Source organism: Actinia tenebrosa, unplaced genomic scaffold, assembly GCF_029948245.1.
Source record: "Actinia tenebrosa isolate PJP-AT-01 unplaced genomic scaffold, QUT_ActTen_1.0 utg1471__unscaffolded, whole genome shotgun sequence".
Classification (NCBI taxonomy): Eukaryota; Metazoa; Cnidaria; class Anthozoa; order Actiniaria; family Actiniidae; genus Actinia; species Actinia tenebrosa.
This window is the reverse complement of record NW_028292589.1, coordinates 222196-238074: the sequence shown is the minus strand read 5'-3', so window position 1 is coordinate 238074 and position 15879 is coordinate 222196. Positions and strand designations below refer to the sequence as shown.

Below are 15879 nucleotides of genomic sequence, written 5' to 3'. Positions count from 1 at the left end.
GTTCTCTTACAATCTTCGCACTCCATATATAGACAAACATATTTAAGTGGTTGCGCTGTTGCCCCCAACCACACTTGGGACGGGTTGTTTCCGTGGTAAAATATTTGACACAGGTAAACCCTGTATTGAGATTGCGCTGGAACCCCCATCCCCTATACTACTCACATTCTGTTATGAAATAAAGTTTAAGGTTTTCTTACGAGTATACCAATTTCTCTAAATTTCATGGTTCATCACAAAATATGTGTAAAGAATGGATTTCCTTCAGTTCTCTTATTCTTAGTTCAATGGACGCACTGAGTGTTGATTATTTCTTAAATGACTTATCTACAGTAGTCTTAATCGCTTCTGTTCAAGGTGAAGTATGGCCCAAAGAGATGCAAAGGAATTGGCCTGTCAGATGGGGAGGCAATGGAGAGGTTATGGTCCTATTTGAGAAGATTTTCTGCAATCACAAAAGAAATGACTGCCTCCCATAGAATAGATATGCTTACCTTGTGCCTTGTACACTACATGGAGCGTTCTAAAGCAAAACTTGGTATAAATTGATTGATAAGATAAATATAAACTACTTTAACTATTTAGTTTACTCATTGTGTTGTTAATGTCATTATTTTATGTTACAACTTAACTTTCATGCATCTGGTGTTATGAGTACAGAGCAATTTGTAGACATATCATTTACCTTTAATCAGAATTATAAATTTTGGTTTTGATTTATTACAGGACCGTTGTTGGTTACCAGAATTAAGAGAGCAAAGAAAAGCTTGAAAAATTCTGAAGAAGAATTAAACAATATACTTGCTACTCTATCAGGTTCTATAGCCAATTATATTATAGAAGTTATAATTCAGCTTTTTCTCCTTAGAGTTCACTCTTAACAATATAAATCTGGACATGTCAACATTGCGAGTGCTTGTCCTAAAATCCAAAAAACATTATCTAGCAGTATGTAGATTGAATGTCAATGTATATTTTTTCACAATAAGAACTCCAGCATATTGTATACGCACCCCTAAATATTTCATTTCAGATTTATCGTTGGTGTAATGTTTTTGTTAATGCTGTCTCTAGGTATTTCAACTACCGATGTTTCACAATGGATTTACAAAGAATCAACTAGTGCCTTGGAACAGAAAGGTTTGCAATTTACTTTGTTTATAGTTGTTTAGAAATAATAAAATACTATGAATTTTATAATCGTATATTTGATGTATAATTATTATGGATCAGTGCATTCCTAATATTATTTTCATCTAGGTCATTGCAACACAACCACTAAGATATACTTTTTTGCAGTCAGTTGCTCAGTACATTAAATTTTACCTTTTTCTATTGCTATATAATAATTACCTATTCTTTTGGTTTCAGATTCATCAAATCCCATGTCCTGGAAGGAAAACTATGTGTCTAAACTTCTGGAGCTAGAAGAATTAAGGTTTGGCAATAGCTAATTAATGGAAAATAATTTACTTAATTAGTTTATAGTTTCATCTAAGGCTCGTAAGTTACTTATTACGCATGTTCTTATTTGATATCCGAGCCCATCCCACACGGCGCACTGCCACGTCTATCTAGGAAAATAATTTACTTAATTAGTTTATAACTATATTTTTACTCTTTTCCTTTAGAACGTGATATGCTAAACAAAAATATTTGATTGACAGAAATGAAATGACAAATACCGACAATATTGATTCTGTAGTGGTCTTAGCACGAACCTTTAAAAAGTAAGTTTGAAATTTATTTCTTTTATGACGTGTAGGAGTTTACCATATGTTAATAAATTTCCAAAATGTGTTAGTGCTTTCAAAAAAAAGAGGGCCTGTACTACCATAAAATCGATTTATATTAAAGTAAGTATCAAAAGATCAACTATTATAGGTGAAATATACTTACTTCCCTGGCAATAATAGTGTTTCTGGAATATGAAACACCATACTTAATGACATGTATATCATTAGAGAAGAGAGGCACGACTTAATGATTTCCAATTATTTTATATCTATATATTTAGGAAAGATGCAGAGATCAAGAAGCTTGAAAAAGGAGAAAGAATTAAAAAAAGGTGGCTTGTTTCAGATGCACGTTTTCATAGTATTGCTGAAAAGGTTTCTTTGCAGAAACAAAAGGAGTTGAGGGAAAGTCTTCTAAAACTTGCTCAGGAACGCTGGTTTTTGATTAGTTTAAAATCAAAATATGCAGGTAAAAATTTTTTGCAAAATATGTATAACATTAAAAATAGTAATAATAAATTACATACTGAAATACTTGCAACTGTACAATGTCACTCTAACAATACTCAGTCAACCAACCACTTCCCCCTCCCCTCCACCCTTTATTTAAACAGACACATATAGACACAAAATATAAACCAAAAGTATATTTATTTGCTGTTAAGTGTTGTACCTCCGTGTATGTTTACCTGTATTTTTTATTTTTTATTCTTTTCAGATGGGCAAAGCATTGACAAAAAGCTTTCCAAGTCTATCACCAAGACAACAAAGGAAATTCGAGTGGTGGTGAAAAAGTTCAACAGCAACATCCCTTTGTTAGCTACTGCTGAATACAAGACCATTGATGTCAAATCTGCTTGTGATCCAACCTCTCCTATCTTCGGCCAAGATCAACAAGAAAGTGCTGCTGCATTTCCCCTTTCAATAAAAAGGAAAGCTATGGATTTCTATCTATTAGCCCAGCGCTCTAAAGAAGAAATTGCATTGCTGACCCAAGAAATGCATCAGACTTTAAGTTATTATAATGACCTGAAGCATTCATTGTCCATTTCTTTAGATCAGCCAGAAGCGAATGTTGGCACCACTTCCTCCCTTGGTGTACTGAGTGCCATTAAGCATCAGCTATTTCTTTTAACCAACATAATTGCCGAACTCAGCTCATTTGTTCTCCCCCTATATTGTTGTGGATGAGACAGAAGGGCGAAATACTGTAGAGGGTGTAAAAATAAACGATGCCGAAGGAGTGAGTGGTGATGAAGATGATTTTAGTAGTGCTAGTGATGATGATAGTGAGGATGATGATGATGATGATGATGATGATGATGACGACACTGATGATGATGATGATGATGATGACAACGATGATGCAGATGATGACAACGATGATGCAGATGATGTTAACAATGAAAGTGATGATGATAGTGATGCATGAGTAACTAAAACAATAACAATGTACATAATTCCTTTTATTACTTGCCAATAAATAAATATTGTTAATATAAAACTCTAATAAGGTGTTTAACATTTACATATGGTTGATTGATATTCAATAAATCGATCGAAAGTATAATGTTACTAGTCTATTGGGCAGTGATAGAGTCAGAGAGCAAGGAGTTCATAGCGATTTTACTCTGGAACAGGGTCAGGGTTCAGAGGGCTCAGCGGCATATCCCTACCCTAAACGGGCAACTGTTTTACAGTTCAACGCATGCGTGCAACACCGTATTTCATATTAGTGAACTCAGAGCAGCGACATAACGTATGAACATAGGGAAACTCAACGGAGCATAAAAACTTTTAAATTTACACTCATTTGATATCATCCAAGTGGGTCTGTGTGGTTTTCTACCTCAAAACACAATGAGCACTATAATGTGGTTTTAGAGCATTATAAAAAAACGCACATCACTCTTCCATGTTACAAGGAGAGTTTTTTCTGAGCAAATGTGGCCTCCTTTTATGTTATTTGATTTTTTTTAAAATTATAAACAAATACTTCTATATAGCGGGTCTACAGAGTGGGCCATCGAATTAAGTTATGCATATGTCTATATGTTGGGCCACTCTATAGAAATCCCAGGTGTACGCATGTATGATGAAAATTTGTGTTGCTATATAAACTAGTTTATAGAGTGCGGCGGGGGAAAGGTATGTTAGAACTTGATGGTAGGGTGGAAGGAATTAAGGTGTGTAATGAAAGTGTTTAGGGTTGAGGTGCCATGTGTCCATATCATGAATATATCATCAATGTATTTTTTCCATTCCATTTTTCGTCTTCTACACCCTCTTGAACAATACTTTCCTTCCTTAACTCTCCTCTCATCTCAGTCCTATATAACTAGATAAAGTCAGAGGGCAATCACTTTTCATGATCAGTAGCAAAAGCGGAACATTTCATTCGACATTATTACAAGAATTAGTATAGTTTCGCTCCATTACCTACGGTATTAGTCATAAAAGACATACGTATTAAAAAAAAACGCAATCATTATATTAAGAGGTTGTGAATACCTTTGCACCGGCAAAGCATCATAGATGTTAATAACAAAATTAACACACACAAAAACAAAATTCGCACAATTAAGATGTAACCGTTTTCACATATAATTTTAATCGATTCGAGTATTTAGCGAAATATTTAAACTAAATACAGTTTTTCAGTACTTTTTTATCGATAACTTGCTTTTTACGCCTCGAAATAAAGAGTTTGTTGAGGACGATAACAAATATCTTGTTCTTCCATATAGTGCTTAATCGGTCATATACTGTTACATAGGCCTTAAGTAATCGTTTTGGACGGGTAACGTTATATGCTGCAAATCATCATTTCCGAGCTAGTCAGCCATAAAAACGCTACAACCTAAATCAACACAGCCTTGTCTTTCCCTCAATAGCATTCAAGGGTCAAAGAACCAGCGTTAAAGGATTTTTGTTTCAGTTTTTTTAATATCAGTAACAAAATTATTAACACATACATAAAAACAAAATTAGCACAACTGATCTTAGTCTATGTTTGAAAGTCAAGTATAATTAGCTATGATTAATTCTTACCCGAATTTTAAAGTAAGCATGTGAGTTCTACATCTGACAGGAGTTTTATTTTCTTGTATAAAATTTAGATGCTTGGCCTATTTAATATATAAGCGCCATGGGTAGGATGCACAGGAAACTGTTAATTTTTACTCACGATTATATTCTGTGAAAAAAAGAATTGTGCTTTTCATAATTCTCTAAGCGTTTCTAAGCAAGCAATTATATAGAACTGTTTGTCATTTTCCCCCTTCTAAATAACACCGAAGTAGTAAAAAACCTATTGAAACCTGTTGATATCTGGAGTCAAACTTGTACGAGTTACCTAAACTTTGCTATTAGATCATTACCAAGTTCATTATACTCGTTGAATCTACTCAAACCGACGACTGCTAAAATAAACGTATACGTACGAGCAATTTCTCTTGTCCAACACAATCTTAACTGAAATTAAATGAACAAACTTGACCTTCTGGAGGGTGTATAGTGTGTTATTTGTGGGATGCGTAGCGTCATTTACGCAGTGGTGCAATCGATGCTACATGGGACACAAATAACATATATTTGCCACGCCCAAGAAAATCCATTCACATTTTTTTTGCCTATCAGGAGGGCCGTTTGTTATTTGGCCTTCCTAGTGGATCAAAAATGAATATTCCATTCCACACGACGCACAAGGGGAATTCCCATTCCATACTTTATCCCTACAATATTCGTCAGTGCATTGAGAGTGAGTAGAAAAAAATGCAGTTTAATTAACTGTGATCACCCCCAAAACATTTTTGTATCCGCTTTATGGGAAACAAGGCGGGGTTACAGAAGCTGATTGTGAAATAATGGTGTATATGGCAGTGGATGAAATGCAATTTATACATGGGAAAATTGAAATGACAACACTTATTTTAGAACATCATCTGTGTACGATTATTAACCTAATACAATAACGCAGTATCAGACATTTTCAGATTTTGCTGATTTTCTTTCTTCAAGCAATCAATCTCTTTATTAAATGTGCCGTTCTACTAGGCCACAAGTGAGCTAAAGTGACAAGTGATACTAAATTGGGGACACCTAAGTAATTGCATTAGTTACAATACACTTAGCCGATTACTGATAGTATAGCGAATATTCTATGGTATTAGAACTGATTATGCATATATTATATTACGTAGTATATTGTTGGTTGACTTATTATAAGATCTATAAATTACATATGGAAAACCGGTGGGGATATACATCGACATAGTAACCGCTTTAATTAAGGTCGCTGACCAGAAGCATAGTAGGCTCTAATATCGATAACACCAGGTGAATTGCTCGTGTGAAGGAATTTCATTTCTAAATGTTCTTCAACTACAGGCCGCGGTTTGAGTACAGTGCTTTCCTTGGGCAGATAAGGGCAGAAGGAAGTGTCGCGAGGGAAAATTGGGTCTAGAAAGTCGTGCGAAACTCCTTGAAAATGTGGAAACCCTTTTACAGTCTTTCCATCAAGGATATGGTGGCACCATAACAAAAACAAGGGATGCACTCAAGCCTACTAACGGTGATTCGAAAGAAATCATAAAAATGAAAATGAGAAACGAGGCAAAGAAAGTTCTGAATGCGCTCGAAGGCCGAGTTGATGATGATTCTTCGAGCACAGAGGAACTTGATGAACATCAAGAACACTTACATCATGTAAATACACCAGAACATTCCGCTAACGTTAACTCTAAGAAGACGTACAGATACAGCGATCATATAGCGATGATGGTGTTATCATAGAGATAATGCCTCAAACTTTGTTTATAACCTCTTACTGTTACCATAGTGATGATCCCTCTCCATCAAATGAACACCTTGTAATTAAAATCTGTCTTGATTTTGACAAGAGAAAGCAATGATGGAGACTTAATTTATATATCTTTGATAATTTATTAAATTTATATTCATTGATTTTTTATAATGAATGTGCATTCTTTTTGTAATATTAAAATATATAATTACATATTTCTTTTATGTCAGTCATTTTGATTAAAATGGGCACATTGTTTTCCAGATTTGTAAAAAAGACTTCACCCACATTGGAAACCATTTAAAGTTTATTCATAAACTCAATAAGGAAGAGATCAAGAAAATAAGACTTCAAAGGAAGAGAATAAAGATTAGGTGAGATATATATGTTTCTTTTGATAATTAGTGTGCATTAAAGCCTTGTAATTAAGGATGTGTTTATATACAGTTGACTCTCTTAAAACGACCAACCACTCTCGTATGCTACCAGCTCCTATATAAGCGACCAAAACCTTATGAAATTCCTGGGTGGTTCCACAGTAAAATGTCTCTCTCCTACTAATAAGGTGACCATCTACTGTAAGTGATCACTTTTACCTTGTCCCATTGGTGGTTGCTTATGATGAGAGATTCAACTGTATACCATAATTTTCTCTATCATTCTGTACATTTTGGCATTTGTTTTTTTGCAAAATGTTGTCATTACAAAATGCTATAATTCTTCTTTTCAATTTCAAGTTTATAAACAATATTGACATTGCATTCTATGATTATAGTCATTATATAACCTGAACCAATTAATCATAAGCACTCTTTATGCCAGTATAATACAGTTGTATAACTATTCAATTAATTTTGTGTTATGTTCTAGAAATGAAAAGGCTGGAAAGAGACGATTAAGACCCTGCCCGATAGAGTCATGTAACTGGGAAGGTTATAGGCTTGATTACCACTTACCCCACAAGCACAAACTGCAAAAAGGTTCAAATAAGTACAAGGCTCTTTCCTCATTATTTGCAAAAAGAGATATGTCCTAATTATACAATATTGTCACAGTAAATATTTTATAGAACAGTAATCTATTAATACTCTATTAAACATACTTATCCACACATAGAGTGGATTACATTTTTAGGTTTCGTATACATGGGGTTTTACGTAATACACATTTGCAATTATTTCTTACAAAATAATAAACAAAATCAAAAATTGCATGTCAGAACTTATCTAGTGTTTCAAAAATCTGCCTGAAGAAATGTGCAAGGTATATATATATACATATATATACAGTCAATGTCATAAATAAACCTTGCCCACCGAAAAAAGACATTTACACATTTACACATTTTCATATATATCACGTGTTTCATTATTATTGTATTCCTTGCCTTGTGTGCGTCAGTCTGAACTAATTAAATGTAAAATTCAACTTGTGAATTGAAAATCCAGAATGCCCCGACCATTTAGTAAGGATTTAAGATGGAGAATGGTATTTCAGCGTTTGTTTTATGCCAGAACGTTCAAGGAAACACGTGATATATCTTTTAGTCTAAATGTGTAAATGTCTTTTTTCGGTGGACAACGTTAATGACATTGACTGTATATATATATATTAGGCATAGATCCTGCATAAATGTTTTATAATGATTTACATTAAGATGTTTGATGTATTAGGACCAGTTATATTATAATATTTACAAATCATTTTTTTTGAGTGTTTTTTTCTCCAATAATGTTGAAAAGTTTCCATGTTATTGAAAATTATTTCGAATCTTCGTGTCTAAATTTTTAATAAGTATTTGAAATCTTGTTTGTGAAGAAATACAATGAATCAATTCTGAACTTGCCTGCAGGATCTGTGCCTGACATATATGTGATAAAATCAATCTAGATTAAATAAACGACGCATGAATGTATCTATATCATTTAAACTATGGGAAGTGAATGTTACGTAATGAGTTGACTGATTGACATGAAAGTCTCTTCCTGGTACTAACCTTATAAAGTCATCCTTTCTTAGGACTGCATTTCCTTTTTCTATCTCCTCATCTTGTGATGACCATATTTTATAACTCATAGGTTCACTAACTAGTTCCAGCCATCGTCCTGAAATTTTCTTTTTGTGTAACTCTGTTTCTTTTGTTTGAAACAACCAGAATATTTCTTCTGTTGTTGTGTCTGCATAACATGGTATTACGACTATATCTTCCTCACTGACAGACTGATTATTAACTTTACATGTTTCCTTAATTAGTATTTGACCATCAGTGTCAAAATATTCTAAACAAGAAGCTAAGATTTTCTTCTCAGCAAGGGAGAGTGCAATAGTGACATCTAAGTCACTTTCGCAACCTTTTCTTTCATTATTTAATATACTACGAACCACCTCCTCGTCAACTATTTTCAATAGCACTTGGCTTTGTTGAGAATGAATAAAATCTTTTTTTTCACATGGCTTTCTGTTCCTTGTCAACAGTGAATCCTTATCCTTTATTATGAACCTGATGGCCTCTTTACTTTCCATTATTTTGCTAATTTGGGTAGCACCATACACATTGGGCTTTTGGAATGGTACTCCTGCTGGCATGCCCTCGACTGTAAACTTTCCCTGGTTGTACTTTGTGTAAGAAACCACCGCTCCAGGCTTATTAAGACTCTCGGCTGAAGAACAACACATAAAATAGATAATCAATTATAGGTTTTTCATTGTTAAAATAATCAGAAGCAAGAATATCTATATATAAATCAAATACTTTAAATCAAAAAATATATCCAAATTAACAATAATTATTAGTTGTTACACCATGTTTACATTAATACTAGCCAATAGAAATGTGTGTAAAGTATTTTCATGTACACACCATTAAATTAGCCTCAATGCAAGCTACATTTAATCGAAACACTCAAAAATAACCCATGGACTAATAACAAGAATGGAGTTAAACAATTATATAGAACTATACATATAAAGTATATTATTTATTATGACAGATTATTTGTTACAGAAAATTTACACTCAACTAAATGACTTGTGGAATAACTGAGTTTGTACTTATAAATGCAAGTTGAAGGCACCATTTTTGTGTTTCCAACAGGTGGGGGGTGGGGGTATCTGCCAGGATTTGGGTAGGGGTTCTGCTGGGATTCTGAAAGGGGTACCCTGTTTATGACAAAAAGTTTGAAGATCCTGTTTATGACAAAAGATATCATTAATTGTACTGAGTTTCTGTTTCATTTATCATGTAAGCTAGCATATTTCATTTTTTTTGTCAACCATAATATAAACCAGTAATGATGAAAAGGTAAATTATACACCGTGAAAAGATGAAAAAACCTCTGTCGGATGAAGGACTAGCGTCCGAAACGTCAGTAAGTTTTTTCATCTTTTCACGGTGTATAATTTACCTTTTCATCATTACTGTTTCATTAAAAACACCGACGCAGCTCACACTAGTTTTTAGCTAGTTATATCTTCATAATATAAACCAGTTTTGCTTGGTCAATACAAAAGTAGAAAACCTGAATATGACAGGAAATTCAGGAAGAACTTGGAACTTGAGTGAATTTGCATACCTTGTTTATGATAAGAAGCTCGAAAAACCATACCCTGTTCAACAGATCATCCCCATATAGTCAATATGGGAGTACAATCCCCCCCCCCCCCTCCCTGGGGTTCCCACATGTAAAGAGCATCCAATGGAAAAATACAAATTAATGGTTTCAGTAAAGGTAAATTATAAAATGGTAAAACTGATACATTTGCTAATGCATAGAACATCTGATGAATAACACATTCCAAGTAAAGTGTGTATCATCATATAACTTATGTTTTATTCATCACATACTTTGGTGTCCTAGCTCGAACAAAATTAACAAGGCTGATTGGACTAAAAGTAAAAGTGTATTAATTATAAACATGAGTTTTAGAAGGTTAATTAAACAATTACCAAATTTCGTGTTGAAGAGTTCTTTCACATGGTTATTTGTGTACTTTTGTGGGATAGGTGAAATGAAAAAATACATAAACAAAACAGTCACACTAAAATACTTTAATATATATATATATATATATATATGATATGCTCATATGTCAATAGTAATTTTTCCCAAATAACAAAATTTTTATTTAAAACTTATTATTTATAACTCACATAAAAATGTTCTATAGGCATGTTCTACTTCAGGATGGCTATCTAGAAAATGATCAGCATCTGAACTCCCAAGGCTCCATATTGTGTCATTTTGGGCGTTTAAAAGACAAACTGCTCTCACTCCAGTCTTTTTCCAGAAACTGAAACTGCAATTTTATATATATCATTAATATATGCACACATTGCATCAATAGCATCTGCAAAACAAGACAAGATGAATTAATTGATAGCTTTAAATATTGTCTGAGTTTATTTAGTTGAATGAAATATTATGAGCTTGAGGCAGATATTGAATAATTATAGTTTGATTCTCTTCTTGGATGAAGAGCCAAGGCCTTTATCAATCCTTTATATGATAGAAAGAAATGGTAACATTCTTATATAATAATAACATATATGAGATCAATTAAAGTTTCCTGGGACTGAAGCTGTGCTTTCATCTTTTTTACAACTTCAGGGCTATATGGATTTTGTTGGACCTCTCTAGCTTCCATTTGCCACCTTTTTTTTCCTTCTTCAGTTTGATTAATGTAGAGTGTTTTAATGGCTACATTTCTCTCCTTCATCTCCATGGAGGCATAGGGATCTTTTAAATTAAAATAAATCAGTTTTCACTTCAAGTCTGTACAGAATCAAATAAATGTTGATAATGATATTGATAGTGATTCAGGATAGCAATAATGATAATTAATGATCAATAATATGACAACAACAATAGTAATGATACTAATTCTATTAATACTAATTTATGTGGGATATACACCGTGGGATATATTAATTTTTGTAAAGGGGAAACAAAAAGTGATATGATTTCTATTTATAAGACTTTTTGATTATAGATCTGTACTAGATACACTGACTAGATTTCCTTACAGTATTTATCATTATGACACATTTGAACCTAAGGATTATAAAACATACTTTTGGCATAGTACAATTTGTCAACTGGCTTGAAATGAGTAAGTTTGGTGATCGGGTAATTAAAAGAACATTAAGTTTGACACTGCCCGTGGATACACAGTACTTGTAAGAAGGTTTAAAAAAATCATGTTTTAATAGGATACAACCGATATCTTAGTAATTTAACGTACAGTAGCGTTTGAAATAAAAATAATGTTCGAACTATATTGAAACTGAAGGTAATTTGAAGTAATCATGCAGATCACTTATCGACCTGCACGTGCGCTGATTTTAGGTTTAAAGATCATATATGAAATCACCTTGTTTAGCGTGATAACTGTAGAAAAGATTCCAAGAGTTTGCTTTTCGAAAGAAAGGCACTTTCGACACTGGATCTTCCAGGACAGAGCTTGAAGCACCGGCTCCTTCGCAGCTACGCTGCCTTGCTCACTCGCCGCTTTAGATGTTTTACTCCGGTAGTTCCCGATCCAATACTAAAAGACCACCAATGTAAAAATATTAAGAATACACACCTATATATAAGATGAATATCATTAACTATAGACTTGTGGCTATAAAAGAATTCTATAATAAAAATATAAAAGGAAAACTTACCGTGATTTGCTTATCTGAAAGGCCAGTTTCTGCGCTCAAACGGGCGATTTTTGCTTTATTTGTTGGTCCAGCAGAAGACTTCAATCCGTTTTGATCTTCTCTTTCTAAAATTTCTTTAATACTCTCCGAAATAATTGTTCTTTTTCGTTTCTCTGCCATAATTGATGCAGTCTCTAAAGTATACGTAAATCGCTGAGAATCTGTTCTGTTAGTAGAGGGCACTGGCCAGTTCGGGCGCAATTTAGCCATAGATTTTTTTTATTGGATTTTTCGGCTGGCTTTTTGGGGGAATGACATCCGATTTATATTGTGCCTGGTTTTTATTAATGAAATAAAAAAATGGATACCAAATGAAGATCTGATAATTGATTTATTTTTGTTTGTTATCGAAGATAACATTAGTTGATTAAGGGATGGTTTTTAACCATCACGCATCCTAGGTTTCCTATGCTAGGTTCACATCCTAGGTTTCCTATGCTTGTTAAAAACTTATTTCCTATGCTAGGTTAAAAACAAATAATTTTGTATGAAAGTGGCTTAAAGAAATAGTTAGTATTATATATTAGAAAGAAATGCGTTCGGAAAATAGATATAAGGATAAAACTATTAATGATAATATGTCAAATAATAATATGTCAAATAGTATAATGGACGAATCGGTACCAGAAATTGATCTACCAATTTTAAAACCGGTAAAAGCTACAAACACATCTAACAAAAATATGATCAAAACAGTTACAGACAGTGTTCAGAAGCAATTAAATGAGTTTGCTGACTGGATTATATCATATGTTCCATCAGATGTTAAGAAACCAGCCAATAAACGTTTGGATGATTTGAAAAACGAGGTTAATGATATTTATAAAAGTCTGAAAAATACAGGGGATGTACAAAAGGAAATTAATGTCGTATATAAGAAAGAGTCAGCAATGAAGGGTTTTTTATCGTCTTACAGAATCAAAGGTGAGAAAAAGATTGATCCTAAATCGTTTATAGGAAAGTATGAGGCCGCAGTTATTAGAACAGTTGAAAAACAACAAAAGCCAATAAAAATGAAATTAGTACTAGAGTGTGTATTTTATAAAGAGGAGCATAAAGAGATTGTATACACATATGGATATTTTCATAGTAATATAGTTATTATTGTACAAGCTACGAATATAGAAGATGTTTATAATACATTGACAGGTGATATATTAGAAAAGATTAGTAATTTCCAAAATAGTGGATCGGGTTGGATATTCAATAAAGTGGGGAATTTAGATATTCATATAGATAAATATAAACCTATAACAGCAAAATCTTATATTCCATTACCAGGAAAATTGAAGAGTAAAGAGGCTATTATTAATCCTAAGAATAAAGATAACCAATGTTTCAAGTGGTCAGTTACGAGAGCATTATTTCCTGAAAAAAGGGACAATGAAAGGATAACTAAAGCTCTTAGGAATAATAGTGAAAAACTATGTTGGAATGATATTGAATTTCCTGTTCAGCTGGATAAGATTACTAAATTCGAGAGTAATAATCCAGAATATCGAGTAAACGTGTATAGATATATTAATGAGTCTGTACCTATTAGGATAAGTGAGGTTGAAAATGAAGATAGTAAGAAAACGATAAATCTACTATTAATATCAAATGAAGAGACTAATCACTATTGCTAGATAAAAAATATGAGTAGGTTAATATCATCTCAAATAACTAAAAATGGTCATTGTAGGTATTATTGTGAAAGGTGTCTCAACTCGTTTAAAACTAAAAAGGCTTTAGACATACACTATGAGTATTGTAAGAACCACGAGGTGGTTAAAATTACATTACCAAAAAAGGGATCAACGATCTCGTTTAATAATTATAAACACTCTATGCGAGTCCCCTTTGTCATCTATGCAGATTTTGAATGCTTCACAGAGAGTATCGATACATGCCAACAAAATGATGAAAGATCATATACTCAACAGTACCAAAAGCATAAACCATCTGGTTATTGTTATATGGTAAAATGTTATGATGATAGTATATATAGGCCGAAATTGTATAAATATACTGCTAAGTCAGAGGATGAGGATATTAGCCAAAAATTTGTAGAATCGATAGAAAATACTATTAAAAATGTTTATAAAAGATATCATTACAATAAGAAGGTTAATATGACGGACAAGGATAATATGAATTATAATAAAGCTACACGATGTCATATTTGTGATGAGGAGTTGAATGGTGATAAGGTATTAGATCATGACCATCTTACAGGTAAGTATCGAGGCGCAGCGCATAACGAGTGTAATTTGAATTACAAGATACCGAAGCATATACCGGTGATATTCCATAATTTAGCAGGTTATGATGCGCATTTATTTATCAAAAATCTAGGTTCTACAGAAGGGAAAATAGATTGTATTCCCAACAACGAAGAAAAGTATATTAGTTTCAAAAAGGAGATAATAGTAGATACATTTGAAGACAAGAGTGGTAAGGTTGTTAACATTAAACGTGAGATTAGATTCATTGACAGTTTAAAATTTATGGCCTCGAGTCTAGATTCATTAGTTAGCAATCTAGAGAAGAAACAGTGTAAGAATATGAATTTTTTCTATGAGGGTAAAAAGCTTAATCTATTACTTAGAAAAGGTGTTTATCCATATGACTATGTTAGTACATTAGATAAATTAAATGAAACATCTCTACCCCCGATAGAAGCGTTTTTTAACAAGTTGAATAATACACCAACTACCATCACTGATTACGAACATGCACAAGAAATATGGAAAACATTCAAAATAAAATCTATGAAAGAGTATCATGATTTATATCTTAAGAGTGATGTCATCCTATTAGCTGATGTGTTTGAGACGTTCAGAGATGTGTGTATGGAGAATTATAAGTTAGACCCATGTTGGTATTACACAGCTCCGGGACTATCTTGGGATGCTATGCTGAAAAAGACAAAAATTAATCTTGAGTTGTTGTCAGATAGTGAAATGCTATTAATGATAGAATCTGGAATAAGAGGAGGGATCTCAATGATTAGTAAACGTTATGCACAAGCTAATAACAAATACATGAAATCATTCAATAATAAGGAAAAGTCGAAATTCATCAAATACCTAGATGCTAATAATTTATACGGATGGGCTATGTCACAGAAGTTACCATCCAACGGGTTCAAATGGATGAATAAACTAGAGCTCAAGAATTGGAGAAAACACCCATGCATCCTAGAAGTAGATTTAGGTTATCCAGTTGAATTACATAATCTTCATAATGAGTATCCATTAGCACCTGAGAGACTAATGATTAATAGAGTAGAAAAACTTATTCCTAACCTAGCTGATAAGACAAAATACGTCATAAATCATGAGACGTTGAAATTGTATGAAAGTCTTGGATTGAAAATAACGAATATCCATAGAGGTGTTACATTTCATGAGTCTGAGTGGTTGAAACAATATATTAGTCTTAACACAGAACTCCGTACAAAGGCTAAAAATGATTTCGAAAAAGACTTTTTCAAACTGATGAACAATAGCGTTTTTGGGAAGACAATGGAGAACATACGTAACAGACAAGACATTAGACTGACAACAAATGAAAAGCAGGCAGCAAAATTGATTAATATGCCTAATTATAAGAAAAGAACGATATTCTCAGAAAATTTAGCTGCTGTTCAT

General features: G+C 32.9%; 3 protein-coding genes across 6 annotated transcripts; 2 read left to right on the top strand and 1 right to left on the bottom strand.

Annotated features, from left to right (window-relative positions):
- Positions 1 to 322: 322 nt before the first annotated feature.
- LOC148904412 (uncharacterized) lies at positions 323 to 3306 on the top strand. 2 transcript variants are annotated; one of them, XM_089025356.1, is made up of 7 exons: positions 323 to 538; positions 727 to 816; positions 1075 to 1140; positions 1372 to 1438; positions 1668 to 1730; positions 2018 to 2205; positions 2455 to 3306. In XM_089025356.1, exons 1-7 carry the CDS (start codon positions 412 to 414, stop codon positions 2925 to 2927), a joined length of 1074 nt encoding a protein of 357 aa, XP_088881482.1. In that variant the 5' UTR covers positions 323 to 411; the 3' UTR covers positions 2928 to 3306. The 2 variants fall into 2 exon arrangements, with proteins under 2 accessions (XP_088881482.1, XP_088881483.1); XM_089025357.1 differs by lacking the exon at positions 1668 to 1730.
- A 2760-nt stretch (positions 3307 to 6066) lies between these two features.
- Positions 6067 to 9644, top strand: LOC148904411 (uncharacterized). Of its 2 annotated transcripts, XM_089025359.1 has the most exons (4): positions 6067 to 6443; positions 6805 to 6914; positions 7411 to 7520; positions 9016 to 9638. In XM_089025359.1, the coding sequence occupies exons 1-4, from the start codon at positions 6333 to 6335 to the stop codon at positions 9036 to 9038; spliced, it is 354 nt and encodes a 117-aa protein (XP_088881485.1). In that variant the 5' UTR covers positions 6067 to 6332; the 3' UTR covers positions 9039 to 9638. The 2 variants fall into 2 exon arrangements, with proteins under 2 accessions (XP_088881485.1, XP_088881484.1); XM_089025358.1 differs by having other exon boundaries at positions 7411 to 9644.
- A 1387-nt stretch (positions 9645 to 11031) lies between these two features.
- LOC148904410 (uncharacterized) lies at positions 11032 to 12479 on the bottom strand. 2 transcript variants are annotated; one of them, XM_089025353.1, is made up of 3 exons: positions 12206 to 12479; positions 11911 to 12084; positions 11032 to 11276 (listed from the first exon to the last, which is right to left on the bottom strand). In XM_089025353.1, exons 1-3 carry the CDS (start codon positions 12452 to 12454, stop codon positions 11253 to 11255), a joined length of 447 nt encoding a protein of 148 aa, XP_088881479.1. In that variant the 5' UTR covers positions 12455 to 12479; the 3' UTR covers positions 11032 to 11252. The 2 variants fall into 2 exon arrangements, with proteins under 2 accessions (XP_088881479.1, XP_088881478.1); XM_089025352.1 differs by lacking the exon at positions 11032 to 11276 and having other exon boundaries at positions 11854 to 12084.
- Between the last annotated feature and the right edge of the window lie 3400 nt (positions 12480 to 15879).